This window comes from Botrytis byssoidea, assembly GCF_014898295.1.
Source record: "Botrytis byssoidea strain MUCL 94 chromosome Unknown BBYS_051, whole genome shotgun sequence".
In the NCBI taxonomy this organism is placed as follows: Eukaryota; Fungi; Ascomycota; class Leotiomycetes; order Helotiales; family Sclerotiniaceae; genus Botrytis; species Botrytis byssoidea.
In genome coordinates, this window is record NW_024065892.1 from 750 (window position 1) to 21,962 (window position 21,213).

At 41.6% G+C, this 21,213-nt stretch overlaps 9 protein-coding genes across 9 annotated transcripts; 3 read left to right on the top strand and 6 right to left on the bottom strand.

Moving 5' to 3' along the window:
- Positions 1 to 595: 595 nt before the first annotated feature.
- On the top strand, positions 596 to 1,738 carry EAE97_012101 (uncharacterized protein; the record flags this gene model as incomplete). Its single annotated transcript, XM_038882615.1, has 1 exon — positions 596 to 1,738. One exon carries the CDS (start codon positions 596 to 598, stop codon positions 1,736 to 1,738), a length of 1,143 nt encoding a protein of 380 aa, XP_038726520.1.
- Positions 1,739 to 2,072: 334 nt separating this feature from the next.
- EAE97_012102 (uncharacterized protein) lies at positions 2,073 to 3,326 on the bottom strand (the record flags this gene model as incomplete). Its single annotated transcript, XM_038882616.1, has 2 exons — positions 2,073 to 2,638; positions 2,672 to 3,326. The coding sequence occupies 2 exons, from the start codon at positions 3,324 to 3,326 to the stop codon at positions 2,073 to 2,075; spliced, it is 1,221 nt and encodes a 406-aa protein (XP_038726521.1).
- A 1,838-nt stretch (positions 3,327 to 5,164) lies between these two features.
- On the bottom strand, positions 5,165 to 6,924 carry EAE97_012103 (uncharacterized protein). Its single transcript, XM_038882617.1, has 5 exons — positions 6,587 to 6,924; positions 6,302 to 6,499; positions 6,156 to 6,232; positions 5,839 to 6,100; positions 5,165 to 5,744 (listed from the first exon to the last, which is right to left on the bottom strand). The coding sequence occupies exons 3-5, from the start codon at positions 6,185 to 6,187 to the stop codon at positions 5,412 to 5,414; spliced, it is 627 nt and encodes a 208-aa protein (XP_038726522.1). The 5' UTR covers positions 6,188 to 6,232; positions 6,302 to 6,499; positions 6,587 to 6,924; the 3' UTR covers positions 5,165 to 5,411.
- Positions 6,925 to 7,719: 795 nt separating this feature from the next.
- On the bottom strand, positions 7,720 to 9,459 carry EAE97_012104 (uncharacterized protein; the record flags this gene model as incomplete). The annotated part of the gene is made up of 2 exons (XM_038882618.1): positions 7,720 to 9,338; positions 9,384 to 9,459. 2 exons carry the CDS (start codon positions 9,457 to 9,459, stop codon positions 7,720 to 7,722), a joined length of 1,695 nt encoding a protein of 564 aa, XP_038726523.1.
- A 429-nt stretch (positions 9,460 to 9,888) lies between these two features.
- Positions 9,889 to 10,813, top strand: EAE97_012105 (uncharacterized protein; the record flags this gene model as incomplete). Its single annotated transcript, XM_038882619.1, has 4 exons — positions 9,889 to 9,912; positions 9,964 to 10,148; positions 10,203 to 10,621; positions 10,671 to 10,813. The coding sequence occupies 4 exons, from the start codon at positions 9,889 to 9,891 to the stop codon at positions 10,811 to 10,813; spliced, it is 771 nt and encodes a 256-aa protein (XP_038726524.1).
- A 90-nt stretch (positions 10,814 to 10,903) lies between these two features.
- Positions 10,904 to 12,934, bottom strand: EAE97_012106 (uncharacterized protein; the record flags this gene model as incomplete). Its single annotated transcript, XM_038882620.1, has 1 exon — positions 10,904 to 12,934. The coding sequence occupies one exon, from the start codon at positions 12,932 to 12,934 to the stop codon at positions 10,904 to 10,906; it is 2,031 nt and encodes a 676-aa protein (XP_038726525.1).
- Positions 12,935 to 13,798: 864 nt separating this feature from the next.
- On the bottom strand, positions 13,799 to 14,590 carry EAE97_012107 (uncharacterized protein; the record flags this gene model as incomplete). The annotated part of the gene is made up of 1 exon (XM_038882621.1): positions 13,799 to 14,590. The coding sequence occupies one exon, from the start codon at positions 14,588 to 14,590 to the stop codon at positions 13,799 to 13,801; it is 792 nt and encodes a 263-aa protein (XP_038726526.1).
- Positions 14,591 to 15,685: 1,095 nt separating this feature from the next.
- EAE97_012108 (uncharacterized protein) lies at positions 15,686 to 16,801 on the top strand (the record flags this gene model as incomplete). The annotated part of the gene is made up of 1 exon (XM_038882622.1): positions 15,686 to 16,801. The coding sequence occupies one exon, from the start codon at positions 15,686 to 15,688 to the stop codon at positions 16,799 to 16,801; it is 1,116 nt and encodes a 371-aa protein (XP_038726527.1).
- Positions 16,802 to 17,099: 298 nt separating this feature from the next.
- Positions 17,100 to 20,640, bottom strand: EAE97_012109 (uncharacterized protein; the record flags this gene model as incomplete). The annotated part of the gene is made up of 7 exons (XM_038882623.1): positions 17,100 to 17,975; positions 18,022 to 18,569; positions 18,631 to 19,611; positions 19,665 to 19,993; positions 20,051 to 20,198; positions 20,253 to 20,459; positions 20,526 to 20,640. 7 exons carry the CDS (start codon positions 20,638 to 20,640, stop codon positions 17,100 to 17,102), a joined length of 3,204 nt encoding a protein of 1,067 aa, XP_038726528.1.
- Between the last annotated feature and the right edge of the window lie 573 nt (positions 20,641 to 21,213).

Sequence of the window (21,213 nt, forward strand, 5' to 3'; positions counted from 1 at the left end):
AGAGTGAGAGTGGATCCTTAGATGATTAAGGCGAGATGTTATTTTCAAAAATGAACGCGGGGTTCAGGACGGTGCTTGAGCGTCGATCCACTGAAATATTCGGCGTGAGAGAAGGCTCGAGAGGCTGAGACTCTGTGAGGGCTCGGAGGGGTACGATAACCGATTTTGGGGGGATGCCATGGATCTACCAATCCGTATCCGCGTATTCACTTCCACTACCGACATTTTACCATGTCCATGTCCATGTCCATGTCAGGGTGAGAATAAGATGTTCTACGAAGTACTCGTATGGACGGCGTGGAATTAGATGCCAAGGGGAACCCACTTACCCTAATATGCAGAACGGTGTGATCGTGGCACAGCCAATTCAAAGCTAGAGAACTCTAACCTTAAATCCCAAAATGAGAAGATGGCAAAATGTGATTTTTCAGTCATCTTTCAATCTCCTCAAAGTTCCCATAACATCGATACAATGAGGTGTCGAATGTACACAATTAGAACTTCATAAATTTCGACCTTCCGATAATTCTCGAGTGGACGAATCTTCAGTTCCGACGAGTTACTCATTAATTGTTCCTCGCTCACAACTACCACCATGGATATGAACGAGCGACGATCCAGCATTTCTGGGCGCATTCGTAATACATCCGTCTCATTAGCAGATGCAGCTCTAAATTTTAATCCTCAATTGGGGATGTGGGCAGCAACCGGTACCGCCATAGCCTATGCTCCAACGTTGGAAGAACTCCGAGAGCCCATTTCCGGAGGCGCAAATATCGAATTCAATGAACATGGTCACTCTACGCGTACCGTCACGACAGACTTAAATGGTGAACCAGTCCTCGCAAAAGCTTCATCGCGTACACAAACCCGTCGATTGAGTAATGCCCAAGTTTTAAATCCTGTACCAGTGGTGGGCCATGAGAATTCCAATATCGTACTCGAAACTGAACCTAAATTTGTGAAACCTTCATTAAAGACTCGAACAACAGTCATTGAAGAAGAAAGACATGGTTGGGGCCCTGCCGTTAAACATGGTTTTGCTGCATTTTGGAAATTCGCAACAACGCCTACTGGTTTCTTGATGACGATATATGGATTGAATATTGTGGCATGGGGAGCTATGCTTTTCTTCTTACTGCTAGATGCCGCTCCAGCAATGGATCATCCGGATAAAGATTCTAATGATTCACCTAGGAAGAAATGGTTGGAAATTGATTCCCAGATTTTAAACGCTTTATTTTGCGTCACTGGATTTGGCTTGGCTCCCTGGCGATTTAGAGATTTATGGAATTTGTTGCAGGTGAGATTTGGGAAGAATAAGAAAGCAATGAAGAGGTTGGCAAAGCAAAATGAAAGTTGGTTTAGACCTGAGGCTTGGTATACAGATTCGCTCAGGAATGAGAATGAAGAGAATGGTGTTTCTATTCCAACCACTTTCACTGGGGAAGTCGCACCTCCTACTAGCTTATGGAAACTAAGCTTTGTGGTTTGGATGATGGTTTTGAATACTTTATTTCAAGGAGTGTTGGCTGGATTCATGTGGGGATACAACAGAATCAATAGACCGTCATGGGCGACTGGTACATTTATTGCCTGTGGGTGCGCTGTTAGCTTATTCGCAGGAATTATGATGTGGTGGGAGGGGAGGAAGGTCAAGAAGATTGAAGGCCCAGTAATCAAGGTTATAGACCCGGATGAGAAAGAGACAGAGTTGGAGGATCAGTCAAACAAATGAAACTCCTTAGACGACTTCTTATATTTATTTCTCTATTATTATATTCCTTCCTGGCTCTATTAGTTGTTGGTGTGGAAGTTTCCAAGCCATCAATGCCGCTCTCTTCTATGTAAGTCATGGCAGTCATGAACCGTTCATAGACTGTATCGAGAGTTCCATAGTCCACTGCCCAGATTAATTCCTCCAATTCAAACTCCAATTATTCCAAACTCACGATTTCTTTTTGTTTCCTATGCCGTCGCTTGATACCTCATGTAATACAAGTCGCTTCTGAAAGTTCCATACCAAAACTCCATTCTTTATGAATCTCCTCGTGAGCAATGATCACAAAATTCTATTCATCAAGGCTCATTAACTTCCTCCAACTTTGAGGCATAGCATCAAAATCCACATTAATATGTGGACGTTTCTTTTCTATCCTCTTCTGCAATCTTCCTTGCTTTCCTATAGCCTCATCCTCCTCTGGCCAATACCCCACCAAATCATACATATCCGCATTATGAAATTGTATTATATCCTTATCTTGCAATGTTTCGACGTGGATATTCTCCTCATTATTACTTTGCATATATGGATATCCTGCCAACTGCCATGCCATATGCAAAAATCCAATATCATATTCAACTTTGCGCTTTAAGCTTGAGAGTTCGAACCAGGGAAATTCCATCAAATACTTACGGCGAAGTGCAATGCGAGCTCTTTTGTAAAGGCCATCTATGATCCATGACCCTTCAATGTAATCATTTGGGTCCGCAGAAATGATTGGCTTATCGCTGGACTGATAAGTTGTTACATCCCAATCACCTGAAAACGCTGCGAACGACAATCCATTAGGACAATAAAATTGTTTAATATGTTGATCAAGTAACCATCCTCCATTTCTCCAACGACATTGTTGAGCTAGTATTTAAAAATCCTTTTGTACTTTCGTACGTACAGATTTCTGCGCACCACCATTCAAAAGCCAAGGCCAGCTATACATGTACCAGCCATAGATTTCACTGCAAACTTTTGTGAATTGCATTTCGTGGGTTGTAACATGAAGAGAGTGAGATCCGTATTCGAGAGGGTATATATCACCACTGGCTAATATTCGAGGTAGCTCAATGGCCGGTCTTATGATGTACGGCGTTGTCTTTTTTGGCTTTGGAGAAATGGCTATGGAGGGAGCGGTAACTCTGTTGGCAACATTAGGTGCAAAACGAGCTGTGAGAATGGTATAACATAATCCACTTGTAAAATCCCTTAACTTTTGAATCCCGAAAGCATTGTGGACTTTTTCGATGACAGCCTTGCCTGAGTAACGACGTATTGGCATGACACTAGATACGGTTGGCAAATGAGAAGTATTGAATGGATCCTGGTTTGGTGGAGGTAATAGGATGTAGTACCGAAGATTTTGCTTATCGTCGATTAGGATATGTAGATCAAGAGAGAATGGCCGAATTTCTGGGAGTGAAGGATGATGCCATGGTGATGTTTGAGAAACTTTATACTTGGTCGTGCGATTCTCCGTCGACGAATTGCATATAGTGATTTCAATATCTTGTGGAGCTGATGAAGAATAGATACCATGAAACGGTGGCATATTTGAAGCAGTGTAATATATTTACTTTCTCGTGTTGAAATGTAGGCGTAAGCAACGTCGAAGTAGATATAAAGCGTGTCGGGAAATTTCTAATATTCCAATTGAAATTTGATGATAACGTACTCTCTGAGACTTCAAAGTCATAGGGTACCATCGAGTTCTCCTACTGAAGCTTCTTGGAGGAATTTTCGATCGGAAAGGTTGAAAAGGCTATTGTAAGTGATCGGCGACCACAACGCAAAAAAGGGTTGAATGGAGAGTCGTTATATGTAAATAGGTAGTGAGTTTGAATCTAAGAGGGTACAAGAGTCTTTTTGATAGAATATATCCTTGTGCCAACCTTGCATTTACCAAAGATCTTAGGAAGATAAGAGCTTACCAGAAAAATAGCTGGTAATCATGTGAAGCCTGGACTTGTGCGAATGATTATAGAATTGATAATAATTATTCACACACTTTTTTTGTGTGGGTTCGAGTCTCTGACTCTCCGGATAGTGAACTCACGAATATGATTGGGTTGAAACATCAGATGTAATGAATCTTTGAAAGTCTGAATTCGGGTCATAAATCTCAGATGATATATGAGATGAAAATAAGAAAGTAAATACGCTGGGAAACAATTCAATGAATCAGCATACCTAGGTAGGTCAACAATATTAGACTACATACATACCTACATACCGAAATGCTTCAATCACGTTCTGATACCCAAGAAAAAATCTTTGAGTCCTCCTTGATCTCAAGGGTAAATCTGCTGCGGTTGCGCTGAGTTCGTCTGATCAAATTAAATGACTTATATCACTTCAACAATGGAGCATTGCCTTCGGAAAAGGAATAAAAAAAGTAAAGCAATAGGGACCTAAAATGAGACCCGAATATTGCTATGAGAGATAGAAAGATATATGAAGCATGTATATAGCGATTTGACTTTCCTCCCTAAACCTAATCTTTCCCAAATCTAACCTTCGTACTTTTACTCAAAACCAAAACTGGCAGTGGCTTGATTTCCCAACATCCTCTTATAAACTCTTTATGATGTTGCCCAACGCTCTTTCCAAGCAACTTTTCGTTAACACCTACATTTTTTTACCTCTTTCAATATCCCCCCAACACTTTTTCCACCTTTTACTCCTCTCCACTCTACTACTGTTGGGCAAAATTTGGAAGACCCAGATATAACTTCCAATGTTCCATGATTACCCAAACAAAATGTAGTTCCCCTCTTTAATTCGTGTGCATTCCAGATAGTCTTCTTACTATTGTCCACCTTTTCTTGCTTGAGCTTTGCAGAACAATTGGAAAGTAGTGATTCATTAATTTGTAGAGAGGTTTGTAAAACAGGGTATCCTTTGGTTTTCGCTGCAAGGGTGCAACATCGTCCGAATCCATCTTGGTCGTGAAAATCAAGACATTCCTTTCCAACAACTACCATGGTTAATGATTCTTCAGAGTCCCCCAGAAATCCCGCCCATATATGTTCGGATCGAAATAATGTAACGATCCATTCCTCAAAAAACTTGCAAGTGTCCAAGTCCAGTGAGATTAGACTATTCGGCGGGGTTGGAAGTCCGATGGCAATGTTATTTTGTACTGGTGATTGAACTTCGCCGCCAGTAATATTACTTTTGATCGAGTCGGGCTGTCCAATAGAATCATCATCATCCTCACCATCTGAATCCCCCTCTGCATCAAAAGATTCAACCCAAAAGGCACTTAATTCTTGACTATCCTCATCAATGCCCGTCTCTTCTAGTGCATCCAAACATTTGGAAATTGCATCACCAATATTTGTCTGCAAATCTTTATGTGCCTTCCAAAATTTTCGAAATGACTTTGGGCAGCGTAATGCTTTAAGGTATGAAGACTCACAGACACCACTATCCCATGTAAAGGAAATGGCACGAAGGTAATTAACCATAGTAGCAGACGTGAAAACGTTTAACAATCGACGATGACGAGCATTGCGAGAACAGAGGGATACCTCAACTCCAGAGTAAGCTTCAAGATCAAGAGGATTTCGTAAACCATGACGCCATCGCTCCACTAAGACATCCTTCATTGTATGCCCAATTCTCCGTTTGTAAGTTACTTGTCCTGCTCCAAAGATTTCAATTTGTCAAAGTAGGCCTTTGGGTTTGTTATTCGTTCTTTTGCTGAAGCAGAAAGTTCTGGATCATCCGGAAGGTCGTCGGAATTGTAGTCTGTGTCGTTTGTGTCAGATTCGATACGTGGTTGGTGAGTGTTGTAAACTAGGGGACTTTCCTCATTCATCATTTTATTGGCATGATATCCCGTGTTATTGAGGCTCTTGCATTTTGGGATGGGCTTTCCTTCACGATGATTTGTAGATTTACCATCTCGGCTCGCATTTTGGTAGGCCATCTCAACGACTTTAAGATCATGATGCTCTAAAGGACACTATAAAAGACGTAGTTAGACAGCTACAGGATACTGGACTGAGAATGCGAGCCAGGGAAAAATGGCTAGGAAAGAACTAAGAACTATGACATACTTTGACGTTGCGTTCCTGACAGTTTTCACAAGGCCCCAAATGCCGAATCAAAGCAGTCCTTGCTCTCGGTACAGAGAGGAACTTTTCAACGGGTATAGGTTTTTTCTTGATTTTAGCTGCGCTTAAAGATGATCCTTCATCCTTTACGAGCCATGCTGGCTCATGCGAAGGACTTTTCAATTCATATCCATCACAGACACGTCCAAAGTTTTGACATCGCGTGCAACCTGGCTTAGTTTCGTCGCACTTGACTCGCCTGAGTCTATTATTACACATTAGCCCCAAAGATACGTAGCAGTTGTTTTGTCAAAGCATACTTGCAAGTGTTGCATCCGTTCTTGGGCTTCATACTTTCGAAGGACGAATTGCACGATCGAAGTCCTATTTTCAACAGCTTAAAGCATCATTAGCCGTCAAAGACTGCCGGCCATATTGCGGTAATCAATTGAGTCACTATTCTTACCCTCAGAAATTTGGCGAAAAGAAAAGGAAGTTCAACAATACTCACGATCACTCAATCTCATCATTCCACGACACTCAAAATATTAGTAGGGATAGAGCCGAACAAGATATCGCAAAAGAGACTGTGCTGTCAAAGATAAATGATTGAAGGTGGGGAATGTGATAACGCCCAGACTCAGCCTCAATCTACATGCATGATCTATACAAAGTTGTCAGCAAATGGCACGGAAATTAGCCTGGCCCCCAAATGAGAGGGTTGGTTTGAACAGACGGCTATTGGCTGTACCTTTTCAGGTTGTATGTAGCAATACTCGATATGATATTGGAAAGGACAAGAATCAAGTGCTAAGCAGCAGAACCGATATTTAATATGCAAATATGGATATTCAAACTGTAGAAATATTCCGGAACCTGAAGTCCTTGTTCGATGATTCAAAATCAAAAGAAATTGCTGTAGTAATTCATCCACTGCCAGTGATGCACAAAACTCTTTTGTGTGACCATCACTTCCTTCTGAATTCGACAGGAAATTTCAAACAGACCAAGCGATACATATGTATCACTTCACCACATGAGATAAAAAACACAGCTTGGGTTCTTAGGTATACTGCGAAGCTCTGACAGACTTGGTAAAGTGTACTGGTACAATCTTCACCCATTGGATAATTAGCACTTTTGGTTCACATGCCAAAAGAGCTGTTATAAGACGGGTTGATAACTTGACCATAAAGGCAATGTTCAGGTAAATAAGCCTTGTATTAACATAATGCACAGACAGAGCCAAGACTGAGGAGAGCTATCAAAGTAGCAAACAGACGACGTGTGAAATCCATAATGTTGATTGGAATAACTGATAGAATGGCCCACAATGATGATTTACCTGATGCAGTAAATTTATAGCTAGGTAGTGATAATGTTGTAAGATTATGTATGACGTTGTGATAATGTAATGTGATAGTGTAGTGTTTGATGAGGGAAAAAAAAGGGGTTTAATCACAAGAGGCGCAAACAATTGATCTCGAGAAAGCGAAGCATGAAATAAGAGTGAATATCAAGGGATGTTCTCTGATTAGCAAAGGAACTACCTTATTGGGTCGAAGATCAGAAATCAGCAATGCCTTTCATGAAAAGCGAGCGAAAGTCACCAAAACGCATTTGTGGTTCTTGTCAAAGGAGTCGTGATCCTTGACTCGAGGGATGTGAATGAAGCAACAGGGTTACGTCAAGCAATAATTTGCATTTTTGACTGTAGAGGGTATCGTGGATTAAAGATATCTACATGTAGCCAAAAGGAAACAATGTATCAAGGATCGGATAAGATTTAGAAGATGTTGATGTATAATCAACTAGACGCGAACCACCAATATTGAGTAGTTTCGGCATTTCAAGGTGATGTCTGGAACTCCAGTATCTCTGACTTCACTTCTCTACATCCCCTCCATTCAAATGTCCCAAGAGGCCTTTTTTAGAGACATTCATAGCACGTTGTATCTCCGCTTCTTCATCTCTTAGTCTACCCTTTCCGAACTCCAAAGCTCTTTGCTGTTTCCGTTTCTCTTCGGCTACTCTTCTTTCTCTTTCCTCTAATGCCTTCTGCCTTCTTTTCTTTTCCAAGTTTTGCCTGGTGACTTCCTCACTTTCTTCTACAGTAGCGATTTCAGGTGGTGGCGGCAAAGTGGTGATGAAAGCTTCAATCAGAGGATCTCTTAAGGCTGCATCCAGCGAAATATATCGTATGTCCCCAAGGATTGTTGCCGGCAAATGAGAGATAAGAGTCGCGTTGTTCAAGGCAGATGGAGATTGAGACTTCAGGAGTGTGGAAAGGTCGGATTTTAGATTCGATTGTGGAAGTTTCAGTCGATTGATGTGCTCTCTGTAAAACTTTTCCCGGTCTTTATCTAATAATGATGGGTCTCTCATTTCCGCTTCCTTTTTGTATTTCCGTTTGAACTCTGGCCAATATAATTTGGGAGTTGCGTGTTTTTGCAAGAACGCCAAGTATGGAATCTTGGGATCTTTCCTCTCTTCTTTGGCTCGTAGTTCTCGAAGTTGTGCAATCTTTTCTTTTGACCATTCGTCCCATACTTCCCGTCGCGATTTCATATTCGTGAGAGCTGTGTAACGAGTATCCTCCACAATTTTTCCATCCTCAATCAATTTCTCCCACGGCCAGTATGGATTTATACCAAATTCATTGAGCAAATCTTTAAAAAGAGCTGCCGAATCTTCCAATGACAATTCCAATCCCTCTGCGCCCGGTTCCCAGTCATCCATATTGCCATCATCATATTCTCCAGGGTCTAATCCGTATTCTTGTCCCATGGCTGCGAGCTGGTATGCGATATCATCTTCATTGAACTCAACAGGTTCGTCAGGATTGAGTTCTTCGGTTCTTTGACGTTTCGAAGGATTTTCCATGTCCTCATCGTTTTCTCCTTCATAATCTGTCACCTCCACTTCTTCATATTCAGAGCTGTCTTCTCCATCATGCTGTGAAACCTCAGCAGCCGTATCGCTGATCCCTGGCCTTTGCGCAGGCCTAGAAACTTTGGAATTGTCTTCGGTATTCTGGTCCTTCGAAAGTGAATCTGCCTTTTCTTGTATTCTCAACTGATCCAGCTTCAAAATGCCATCCTTGAGTTTATCTGGTATCCGCCAAAAACTTTGATCCTTCTCAGTATTATAAACAAACCTCCTTCCATATTTAGTATGTACAAGAATCCAAGGTTCGCATCCTGGAATGGGAAAACGCGACTTTGGCTTGTCATTTGGCTGCGGTCGATTCTCCCGTGAACGTTCATGACCACCTCTACCTCCTCGGTGACCCTGTGAGCCACCTCTACCACCTTGAGTATGCCCATGATCTCGAGAAGGAAGACTGTCGAAATTCGGTCCAGCACTTGGTATTGAATTCCCAACAGACTGATATTGAAGAAAGTTTTGAATTGGATCTGGAACAGGTTGTTGTGGTATCACGATTGGTGCCGGTCGCGTATATGTAGATTGTTTTGTTTCAGCATTGTAGTAGTAAGAATGCCCTTTGCAAATTAGCTATGATACGTCTAGAAAAAAATAGTTCTTACCTGTGGGAGCTTTATGCTCAGTCCATCCCGGTGGTAAAGGAGGTGGAAGGGTTGGTTTGTGAGTTGATTTCAACATTCTTTTGGCATAAAAGTTATATGAAATTGTTTAAGTTAATACTATTACCTAGTATCTCATCGATTCTCGTCGTTGTGAAAACGAAAATTTATTCGGCGCATTGGAAAGAAGAATGACATCGACACAAAATGATTCGAATGACATGTGAGGCTAAAATGAGCGTGAGGCTGGTATACGAGGCTGTAAGGCCAACACAATCCGGCGCTAAGCTCCGCACTACTACGCGTGGTTCGGGTCGTGCCTGGAGCTCCAATATGAGGTTCAAGTTGAGCTTGGAGATATAATAACATCGCTGTCAACGAAAAGAGGTTATTTTAACTTCATTATTCTACAACAATATCGAAGATTGGGCGTATTTATTTCTCGTCTTTTTCTTCAAGATACCCCTTCTTTAAAGCAAATAAATATCCATCTCGATAAATCGCAATCATGTCCAGAAGATACGATTCAAGAGTAGGCTCCAAATAACCTACAGCTCCAGATACCTAGCTGACTTTTACGAAGACGACTATCTTCTCCCCAGAAGGACGTCTCTACCAAGTCGAATATGCTCTCGAGGCAATCTCTCATGCAGGAACAGCATTGGGAATATTAGCAAAGGATGGAATCGTATTAGCAGCAGAAAGAAAGGTTACTAGCAAGTTATTGGAGCAAGATACTTCAGCTGAGAAGCTTTACATCTTGAACGAGTATGTCAAATCATTGTTTGGATTTCATTATAGAATCTTCTGACATATTTTTAGCAATATGATCTGCGCAGTTGCAGGTATGACAGCTGATGCCAACATCCTCATCAATTACGCCCGCCAAGCTGCTCAACGATATCTCCTTACCTACAACGAAGATATCCCTTGCGAACAACTTGTACGTCGACTATGTGATTTGAAACAAGGTTATACTCAGCATGGTGGTCTTCGTCCCTTCGGTGTTTCATTCATCTATGCAGGTTACGACCCACAGAGAGAGTTCCAATTATACCAGAGCAATCCTAGTGGTAACTATGGAGGATGGAAGGCTACAAGTGTTGGTGCAAATAACGCTAGTGCTCAAAGTCTGTTGAAGCAGGACTACAAGGAGGACTGTGATTTGAAGGAGGCTTGTGGAATGGCGGTCAAGGTTTTGAGCAAGACTATGGATTCTACAAAGTTGAGCAGTGAGAAGAGTAAGTAAATTTGACTTGATTTGGAAGTTATTTACTAACGTCGATACAGTTGAGTTTGCGACAGTAGGAAAGAACAAGGATGGCACCATTTACCATCACCTCTGGGGTGCTGATGAGATTACGACATTATTGAAGGAACATGATTTAGCTAAGGATGAGACTGGACCAGATGGAGATCGAATAATCAGTTAGATATTTCTTAATGGTCTAAACTCAGGGACTGTGTAACAACAATAAATATCTCGTCAGCAGATTGCGATGCCAGATCAATGAACTACAAGATTATGTTTTATAACCTTTGACACTAGTGACCTTTCCTCCCTCATTGCTGGTCCATATTCCTTCCAACTTTTTCCTATATTCATGCAATTTATTCAATTCCAATTGTAACTTCTCATCTGGTGAGGTGTCTTTAGGGACATTTGCGAAATTTGATTTTGCGTTTCTTGCCATTTTTGGGCCATACTTGATCTTTTTGTTGTCCAGGGCCTTTTCCAGGGCGTTGATATTGCTTCTCACTTTCGTATCGTTATCCTTCTTTTCCTTACTGGTCCCTCCTTTCCCTTTTTTCTCATTCTTGTTTTGCTGTTTATTATTATTGTCGTATGTTGATTTAGGGATGATCTGATCTCCATAAGGCTGGTACGCAGGGCGTGGGGGTAGCATCTTTCCTGGATATGCAGGTGGAGGCGCAATTTCAGATGGTCGTGTTAATTCGGCCTCACAAGCTACCTGTATTCCATGTGCTTGACTCATCTCATTGGACATATATCGAGCCAAATCAGTATTATCTCGAGGGATCAAGTGCCAGTAATTATTTGTCGTTTGAATAAGTTGTATCAATCGGATGCTGAGATACTCCATTTCAATACGTGAAAGCATCAAAGCTAATAAATCAAAACTCTTTTTGGGTACAAAGGCGGTATTATCGCGTTCGTGCTGTTCGGGCCATGAAGGAGGTACTTGTCGAAACATCGTGATTCTTTGGGTGAGATTGTTAATTGAGGCTTGTAGGTCCCGGTAAATTGGATATCGTCGATCAATACGTTCCTCCAAATCAGTTTTATATGCCGCATCGGTAGCGGGTTCGATATATTGGCGTACAAGTTTTAGTTCAGTTTGTGCCATAAGTCCTCGCCCTTCGACAGCTTTCATGGCTTCGTGCACATAAATTGCTCGTCCATGATCGTCATCATATGGTCCATTCCAGTATTCTTGACTCCCTGGCACGTTCTTCTCACGAATGTATAAGTAAAGTTGCCATACTCGTTCCAAGAATCTCTGAATTTCATTTCGAACAAGTTGTGCACAGAGTTCCCATTTGTTAGAGTATGTTATGTTCTCAGAGTCTATACGAATAGGTGCGGGTTCCCATATTGGTACTTCCATCTGACGATCCGTTATGATTATCGTAAGGTTTCTCTCAGAATTGAATAGTCCAAGATATATGCCCCATATAAGTTCTTTGAACGATTTAAAGTCTACTGGCGGCGCAACGTTGACAGCTCCTATGGCAGTAGCGAGATTGCCGGGTACAACACCTACACCAGGCATATTCCCTTGCCACACACCTCTCAGTTGTTCTCCCATCTCGTTGATCACTCTCGCCCCCTCTCTGTTTCGTTGTTGCAAAAACATGACATAATCACTACTCACGTCCTTTTGCTGAATTTCCAATTGTAATGCTTTGATCATCTGCACGGATGCGACAATGTATCCTTGAATGGTGAGAAGATCCTTCTCCTTGAGATGAACACCAATTTCTCGAGCGGCAGCTTCAGCAAGTTGCCATAGTTTATACAGGTCTGAACGTATAGCTTCGACTTCTTCTCGAGGAATACCACTTCGCTCTCTCTCTTCCCGAAATATTAATTCTCGCCGCACCACAATCAACAACTCTTCAAGCGTTATACTTTTATTAAGCATTACTTTATGTCCCATTGGAGCCCGAGCAGCTTCGAGATCAGCAGCGCAGGTTTGTATTTGTCGTTGCATGTCCAATAGGCGGTTAAAATGCCTATCCCTTTCATCGCGGTATTGCATCTCTTGAGCAATTCTTGATCTTGTTCTCGCCCTTGATGATTCAAGCTCTTCTTGTAAATGCGACAATTCTGCCTGTGGGTTGAAGTTGACCTCTTCCCTAACTCGATCTAGATCCTGTTCAAGATGGGCAACTTTGTCTGATACCCAATTGGACCAACATGGACAATTAGGAAGGGTCTCAGGACTGTTCTGGTCTTGGTGTCCACAGTGATTGCCACCCTTGTAATCATTCCATATTCTCCGGCCATCTTCCGTGTCTGGGGGAAGCATTGTGGCGTTAAGTTGAAGTTGTGAAATGCGGCTTGTTGGTTAAAAAATTGTTGTAATATTACCTCAAAACAAAATAGACTTTTCAGAGGGCGGAAGAGATTCAATAACTGGACCGGACATAAACTCGAAGTAACGAAGCTCAAATTGTGAGCTGTTCAACAAAGAAGTACGGTATTCCGGTAATCAATCGACATATATTACGAACTCGACAAGTACAAAGGAATTGTTCGAAAAGGTTTACTGCCAAAACCGGCAGTCTAACTCCCGATGACAAAGGAAGAATCATCAAAATATACAAATACAGAATAAAAATAGGAAATTAAAAACGGGAATAGCTGTGAAGATGCGTTTTGTATGTATCAACCGATATGAATAAAAACGAAGCTGGGTCCCATCGGAGCCAGTTGTATGAATATCAAGGGTTCTCTGGATGACCTGCTTTTTAAATGAGGTGAATCATAATACGATATAACAGTATACGCCTCTCGCTCTTCTTATCGCCATTAGAGTGTCTTTCCAGCGCTGCCGCTCCTTTTTGAACCCAATTTCCCGGACGTGATGTAAATTGGAGTAAGAATCGCGTCCGTCATGTTAACGACGCATCATAGGCATTTTCAGGAATTCCGAGCACCTTGATCATCGACTCAATTACTCATGGCTGAAAATACCAGAGTTTATGGTGGTATAATTAGGTCAATGTAAGAGACCAAAATCATAATTTGAATCTGTTCCTAGGTATCGCAACAGTCTTTGGGCGATGAATAATAATCAAGATTCCATAGTTCACTGAACATTTAAACACAGCCCAGAAAAGAAGCCTGCCATCTGATGAATCACCCGTGTTGAGTGCATATCCCACGATTTTCAATTGTAGAGAGGGCGATTTTGATAGTCCTCCAGACAATCCTTAAACGGATAATACTTAATAATGGTCTCTTCATGCTGCTTTGTGGAGCCTTTGGCCTTGAAGTGCATCAATTTGAAACCATTAACTCGAGCAGGGCCAATTCTTTCCAACCTGGCTCTAATATCTCCTAGATCATTGAGAACATCATTCGAGCGTCCTCCCGTTGGAAAAGAGAAAAGCTTTGAGGGTCTCTCTGGGAGATTTGACCAAGTGCGCAACCATCCCTCGGGTTTCTTTCCAACAATCTTACTTGGAGGAAATTCCTTTTCGACCTTACGAAGTAGGGACCTTTTGAGCTCAACGAATGCCTGGGATATTATCGGGATATATGCACTGCTCCTGCTTCCTTCGACAACTATTGTAACAGTTTCGGTATCTGCATGGGCATTGTATTCAGGTTCGCCCTTGAAAGGATCCATCGAGAAACTGTCTTGCTCGTCTGCAAGTTGCTTCAAAAGCCAATCCATACGAAATGCGTACTTATTGGGGATTCTTTCTCGAAGTGTGGGCTCAAATCGAGGGTTTAATAGATATCTCCTTGCAAGAAATCCAATTTTTTCATCGGCAAGAACTTTTTGCGTCCATGCTTCGTCGAAATATGCAGCTATAAGTAAATGGTGCTGACTTACAGGTTTAGTCCGTTCCCAAGGGGCTGGTATGTGTTGTGCGCTATGTTCAAGACCGACTAATGGTTTTGATATTGCCTGTGGAGAGTAAGAAACTGACCCTGGGAATATTCTCTTTGCCATTCCGAAGAAAAGTGTGGAATGAAATGTAACGATGTGATGCAATAAAGATTGCTATGGGAAGTTGCTGGTCGGTATTGAATGTAGTCATGGGATATATATTTGATAAGTCAAACTCACGTGATTTGAGAACCCTTAATATTCTTGGCGGACGAACCCAAATATCCCGGCCCTAGCTCTCGACGATTCTGCCGAGTCTTAAATACCTACACGGAGTACAGCCACAGTTGAAGATATGTATGATATGCCAAATGTCAACTCCTTGGCTAGATATCATTCGGAGTCATTCCCTCCTTTCTGATGATAAGTAAGGTATGGTATGATACATGGATACAGTTGGTATATGTATTCATGACCAAATAGGTAACCAGCCTCTAGTAAGCTTATATCATGTGTCTACTAGGTCACTACATTCTCAACGATTGGTACAGAGTACAAATGTCCAATAGTGGACGTGGTGATATATCAATTAGTATTCCACATCTCACTGCAGGAAAAAACAATTCATGTGGTAAGTTTTTGCGGGACTAACATGTTGGTTATTATATCTATTAACTAATATGGTTTATCAGTGAGCGGGTTATATCAATAAATGAGTCACTTATTTTATATATAAAATTTGTTTGTATATAACTATACACTTTCTTTATTTATAAATATAATTTTCTGAAAATTTGATACAAAATATTTGAATATAAAATAATTTTAAAAATCTAATTAGTTTTAAGAAATATGAATTTATAAAATTATTATTATAAAAATAGTTTTTTTATAACAAAAATTATAACAATTTCCTTTCTTTTTTAGAAAATAATGAAATTATTTTATAAAAATTAGATTAATAGAAAATCTATATTTTAATTATTTTTTTAAAATCTTTTATTCAAAAAAATAATAATTGATTATTAAAATATTAATATTTTAAAAAGCTTGATTTAAATAGTTTTCGAAATAACCCATTTATTGATATAACCTGTTCACTAATAAACCACGTTATATCTATTACACGATACTTCTTTTTAAAAGCAAGCTTATCCTTAGCCATTCTTGAAGACTAAAAGTTATATCATTCTTGCTCACAGCCTACTCATCTATAACATGTCCCTTCCCAATGATCTAGGTGTCGTGCTCGTCACTGGGGGTTGTGGGTACCTTGGATCTCATATCGTTAAACTTTTGAGCACAACAACCGCATCTGAAATCCATGTTATTAGTCGAAACCCCAAGACAAATATCCTTCCAAACGTGACTTATCACGAAGGGGATATAACCGACCATCAACATGTAACTGACATTCTGACCGAAATCAAACCAAAAGTCATTATTCACACTGTTTCTCCAAGACACACTGATTCAGCAAAGATTCTCCGCAAGACGAATATCGAGGGGACTCGGGTTCTCCTTGAATGCGCAACTAAGAATCAATATGTTAAGGCATTTGTTTACACCAGCTCGGATTCAACCCTTGTTAACACACCTCAAGAACCAGGTGTCAGACTCACTGAGGATGTCGCAAAGCTGTTCACAGAGAATAGTAAAGAAGCCAACGCTTACTCGAAAACTAAAGCTGTGGCGGATGCAGCTGTTCTTGCCGCAAATGATCCTCCTGATTTGTATACGGCGACTCTGCGTATACCCAGTTTATATGGGAAGGAAAGCCTTAGTACGGGTGTTCTGTTGAGCGCTATCAAGAAAAATCAACACAAGATGCAAGTTGGAGATAAAAAAAGAAAATTTGGATTTATTTTCATTGAAAGTGCCGCCACGGCGCATATTCTAGCTGCGAAAGCCTTAGTTCGTGAAGCTAATATTGATACCAATTCTTATGACGAGAACAATTCTCAAACGAGTAGCAGTGGGAAAGTCAGTGGGGAAGCATTCTTCATTTCAGATGGAGTGAGCATGCCGTACTTTAATTTCGCACGTAAGGTTGTCGCTATGGCAGGTCATCCAGTCGCAGCAAATGAAGTTAAAGCTATTCCATATAAGCTTGTCCTTGGCTTCACTATTCTTAGTGAATGGCTGTACTGGGCTTTTACCTTTGGAACAATAACTCCTAGCTTTCGGCAAGGAGAGATTGAGTATCTAGGTCTAGGGACCGATTGGAGCATTGAGAAGGCCAAAGAGAGATTGGGATGTGAACCAGTAAAGGATCAGGATGAGGTATTGAGAGAAGTGGTTGCATTTGAAGCTAAAAGATTGGGAACAAGGTAGCACAGGATCCAGCCCGTTGGAGCCTGATAATTTGTCGGAAATTAATTTTGTGTGGAAAGATGTGAGGGTCGAGACCTGTGCCGCGGTTTAAAGCTGTAATCATGTAATTGAAAGGCTTACTGTAGAACGTGAGGGTTTTCAGAAAATCATTTTCGGTATGAATGCATAGAGTCCACTTGGTCTTTTTGTTTGAATGATTTTTTTGAAGAAAATTGATTAGATTCAATGACCGACCTCAATACGCCAACGCCAATGACTCAAATTTTTATGTCGTAAGAACAACCTTCCAGCAATCTCATTAAGTGAAAACATCACTTGCATACCTATCATTCTTAATGCCCTGAAACCAATCCTCAACCTCCTCATCCGTCTTAGTCTTTCCGAGTAAATCAGCAGCCTCCGCATAAATCTTCTTGGTCATGACCGAGACACCTTCCCCAACCATACTCGAACCGCAAACATATAACTTTGCACCACCATCGAAAACCTTCTTTAGCTCTTCTCTTTCTTCCCAAAGTCTATCCTGAACATGACGACATCCTTTGCTTAATTCTGGAGCCTTTGAGAACGCATAGTAGAGTTTTACTACACCATCGGCCTCCCATTTCTTTAATTCATCAGAGAACAGAGCATCTTTATCGGGATGTCCACAGCCAATGAATAAGTACGCAGGGGCTAATTTTCGACCAGCAGCTATTTGCAAGGCTCGCTCCTGTACAAAACCACGGAAAGGAGCCAATCCAGTTCCAGCGCAAATATAAATTACTGCAGTATTTTCCAAGTCAGTAGGAGGATGAAAAGCTCCACGACTTGGTTTGACAGAAACATGTACGCGGTCTCCTTCTTCAACAGAAGAAAGATAGTTTGATGCCACTCCCAAATGGCGTTTTGATTCACCGGCCTTCGAGACTGTATCAAGAACAGACCAAGTCAATGTTGCAACACTAGGGTCCTCAAGTGGTGATGAAGAGATTGAGTATTGGCGAACTCTCATTGGTGGAAGCATGGCCAAGAAATCTCCAAGGGATAATGCAGCGGACGGGTACTCTTCGAGTATATCGAGTGGCGAACGACGTTTGAGTAAAATTTCCTTGTCAAAGCCTTCCTTAGCTAGATATTCGATTTTTTCTCTCACTTCTGGCTCAGGTGTACTTGAGGCTATTTTTGCAACGTTCTACAAATGTTAGCATTTGACTTGGCTGAAGAGTGAGAAATAATACCTTTCGAGTTGCAACTTGACTGAGTTCGACGTAAGCCCCAAGAACGTCCCAAACGGATATTGGGTGTCCAGTTGGTAAAGTTGTATTAGGACTAGCTTTGATATGTAACATAGCATCCCAAGGAAGTCCGTATTTTTTCAAAACTCGTCTAATATTCTTGGAATTGTTGATCGGAAGAACTGCCATGTAGTCGCCAGCACGGTATGACATTCCAGTTGGAATTTTGAGTGATATGTGCCGTTTCTCTGGTTCCCCGGGTGCTGTTAAAACCTTGTTGCTGAGAACAATTGACTCACGGACGTCTTGTCTAAGTCTCGAAGAGCGGGAGGTAGAATCGATTTCAATTTCCAAGCCTACTTCTTCTCCACGATCCGCGCTGCTGGTTAATTTGGTCCAGAGATGCTTGTCTTGCCATTCATCAAACGCCTCAAAAATATCTCCAGCGGCAACATCGCCTAATCCAGTATCCCCGATTCTAGTAGCGCCGTTTTTCTCAAATCCACTGTCGAGTAATTTGGGAACCCGGTGGAAAGTCGACACCCAATCATCTGCAATACTTGTTAGTCATCACTTTTATCCTTTCCAGTTCTAGGCAATAGGAACACTTACGATTTCCACAGCCGTAGACAGCATATTTGACACCCTTGAGGCGTTCACTACCTTGTAAGTTCTCCAACCACTCAACGAAATGACAGGCATTATCGGGAGGTTGTCCTTCATAACTAGAAGATATCAAAATCACTGGCTGATCCATGGGAATCTTGTCTACAGCAGCGTCAAGAGGGTCGACTTGAGCCTCGTAACCACGTCCACTGGCTTCTCTTGCAAGACTTCGAGCAAGAGCTTCACATGTTCCAGAGTTTGAACCATAAAAGATAGACATTGGTTGTTTTGGTTTTCCAGAACTGCTCAAGACCTTGGTAAGTTTTTGATCGCTTTCTGATAGACGTTCCTTTGAAACATCAACGTGTAACATTTTTTCAAGGTGAATGGGGTCGATGCCATCCCGCAAACTGGCGTGCATGAAAAATCCGTTTGGCTTGAGAGTCAAAGTTTGTTTGATAAGAAGGTTATAACTTGGATCATCCATCCTGAAGTTGAGGTTTTGCAAGAGCATAGCGACGATGAGAATTGACTCTTGCCAAGCAAAAGGCCTTCCGATGCACCCTCTCATACCATTGCCGAAAGGTTTCCAGGCGTTAGGTGGTAAATTTTTGAATGGCTCGTCAAGCATTCGTTCAGGTTTGAATGAGGAGACATCGTCACCGTAGACAGTAGGGTCGCGGTGAATAGCAGGGATAAGAGCAAGAATAGGTTGCCCTGGCTTAACTTCGTATTTACCGCCAAGGATGATAGGTGACCCAGTTGGATCAGGTAAAGGGGTGACCGTGAAAGCGGGTGCCGTAGGAGTCAATCTCAGTGTCTCTCGGAGACAGGCCTCAATATATGGGAGTTTTGACATGTGATCAATCGTGATGGGTCCCTTGCCGATGACTTCATCGACTTCACGCTGAACTGCCTGGTATGCCGAAGGGGTTTTCAACAAATAATAGAAAAGGAATGAGAGCATGCCACTCGTTGTTTCGTGACCTAAAAACCTTGTTAGAATAGCAACTGAATTAATCGTTGGAAATCAAGAATACCGGCGATTAGAAAGGTAATCATATTGTTCAAAATGTTCGAATCTGGGAGACCTTTGCCAGTTTTTGGATCTCTACCGTTAATCATGGCATTCAGTAAATCCTTTTTATCGTTTGGATTTGCTCTTCTCTCAGCCAAAAGTTCTGAAGCAACACTTTGAAGCAAGTTGATATCAGCATCGTATTTGGCTTGTGCCGAACGCATGAAATAATTGGCTATCGCAGGTCTTTGAGCTCTAGCACCGGACTCGAGAAGGAACCCAGTCATGGCATCGACGAAAGGATGCATTTCTTCATGGTAAAAACTATTGAAACGGGTTCCCATTGCACATCTGAGTTGTCAGTCGATTTAACTGTCAATAGAATCGTCAAGACAAGTGGATACTAACAAGGCAATTGAGTCAAGCGTCAATCTTGTAAAGCCATCAGTAACATCAATCTTCTCCTTTGACCCAAACCTAGCCCATTTCATCACTAATTGTGAAGCTATGTCATGCATTTCGTCAAACATAGATCGAATGGATAGGGGACCGAATGCTTTGTAAAGTTGTTAATTGCTTGTAACAATTTGTTGAGACTGCTGATACACACCTGGCATCAGAATTCGATGAGCCACCTCCCAATTTTCTTCTCCGTGTCTTGCAGTGAAGAGTCCATCACCAACACCATTGCGAACTTGCTCTAAGCCTCCAGCTACTATCTTTGTAAACCTCTTCTCGTCGCAGATCTCATTCAGGAGAGCTTGTGTGGATATGAATAATTTTTCGCCACCGCCGAGATTAAGTTTGAAGATTGGACCTGGTGGCAAGAAAACATATGGTCAGCGACAATAGTCAAAGCTATGGGGAATCTTCTCATTCCTACCATAAATTTCTGCCAGACGCTCAAGACTAGCAATTGAATTGACGGGGTCAACATCTGAGACGTTCCCTAAGAAAGGAAGACCAGGAGGTCCAGGGATCTCTTCCAACTCGGCCATGTTAAATCCTGCGATTCAGATAATGTAAAAGAGTGGCAGATTTTATTGAAAGGAAACTTCAGATGAGAAGTTAGAGCAATGATGTTTGAAGTAGGCACTGCCTAATCAATATATATACTTTGGATGATCACGGCACACGGAAACAAGACGGCGTAATTTGATAGGGAGGACTAGAAAGCAAAACCACAACGCATCTCACATCGTGCCGAATAGCGGATCTATACATCTTGATAGAGTAACACTGGTATGGTAGCAGACAATCTCATTGGGCCTTGTGCAACTACTGTGCATATTTTTTGTTGAATCGGAGAGTCGGTGGTGGTCGTTCGATATGATGTGGCTCAAAGTTTTTGGGTCCGTGGTGCATCACACCCAGCATTTAGTATCAAGGTTAAGGATTGGAATATTGTATAGATGAGAAGGGCATGACCAAGCTCCATGCATAATGATGAACATGATGCAGTGTTCTTGAGGCGTTTATGCATACCTACCCAGGCAGTAGCTGACCTCGAGCTGACTTGGACTGAGTGATTTGAGCAGGCATAGAAAATAATTCTCCTATTATCATAACTA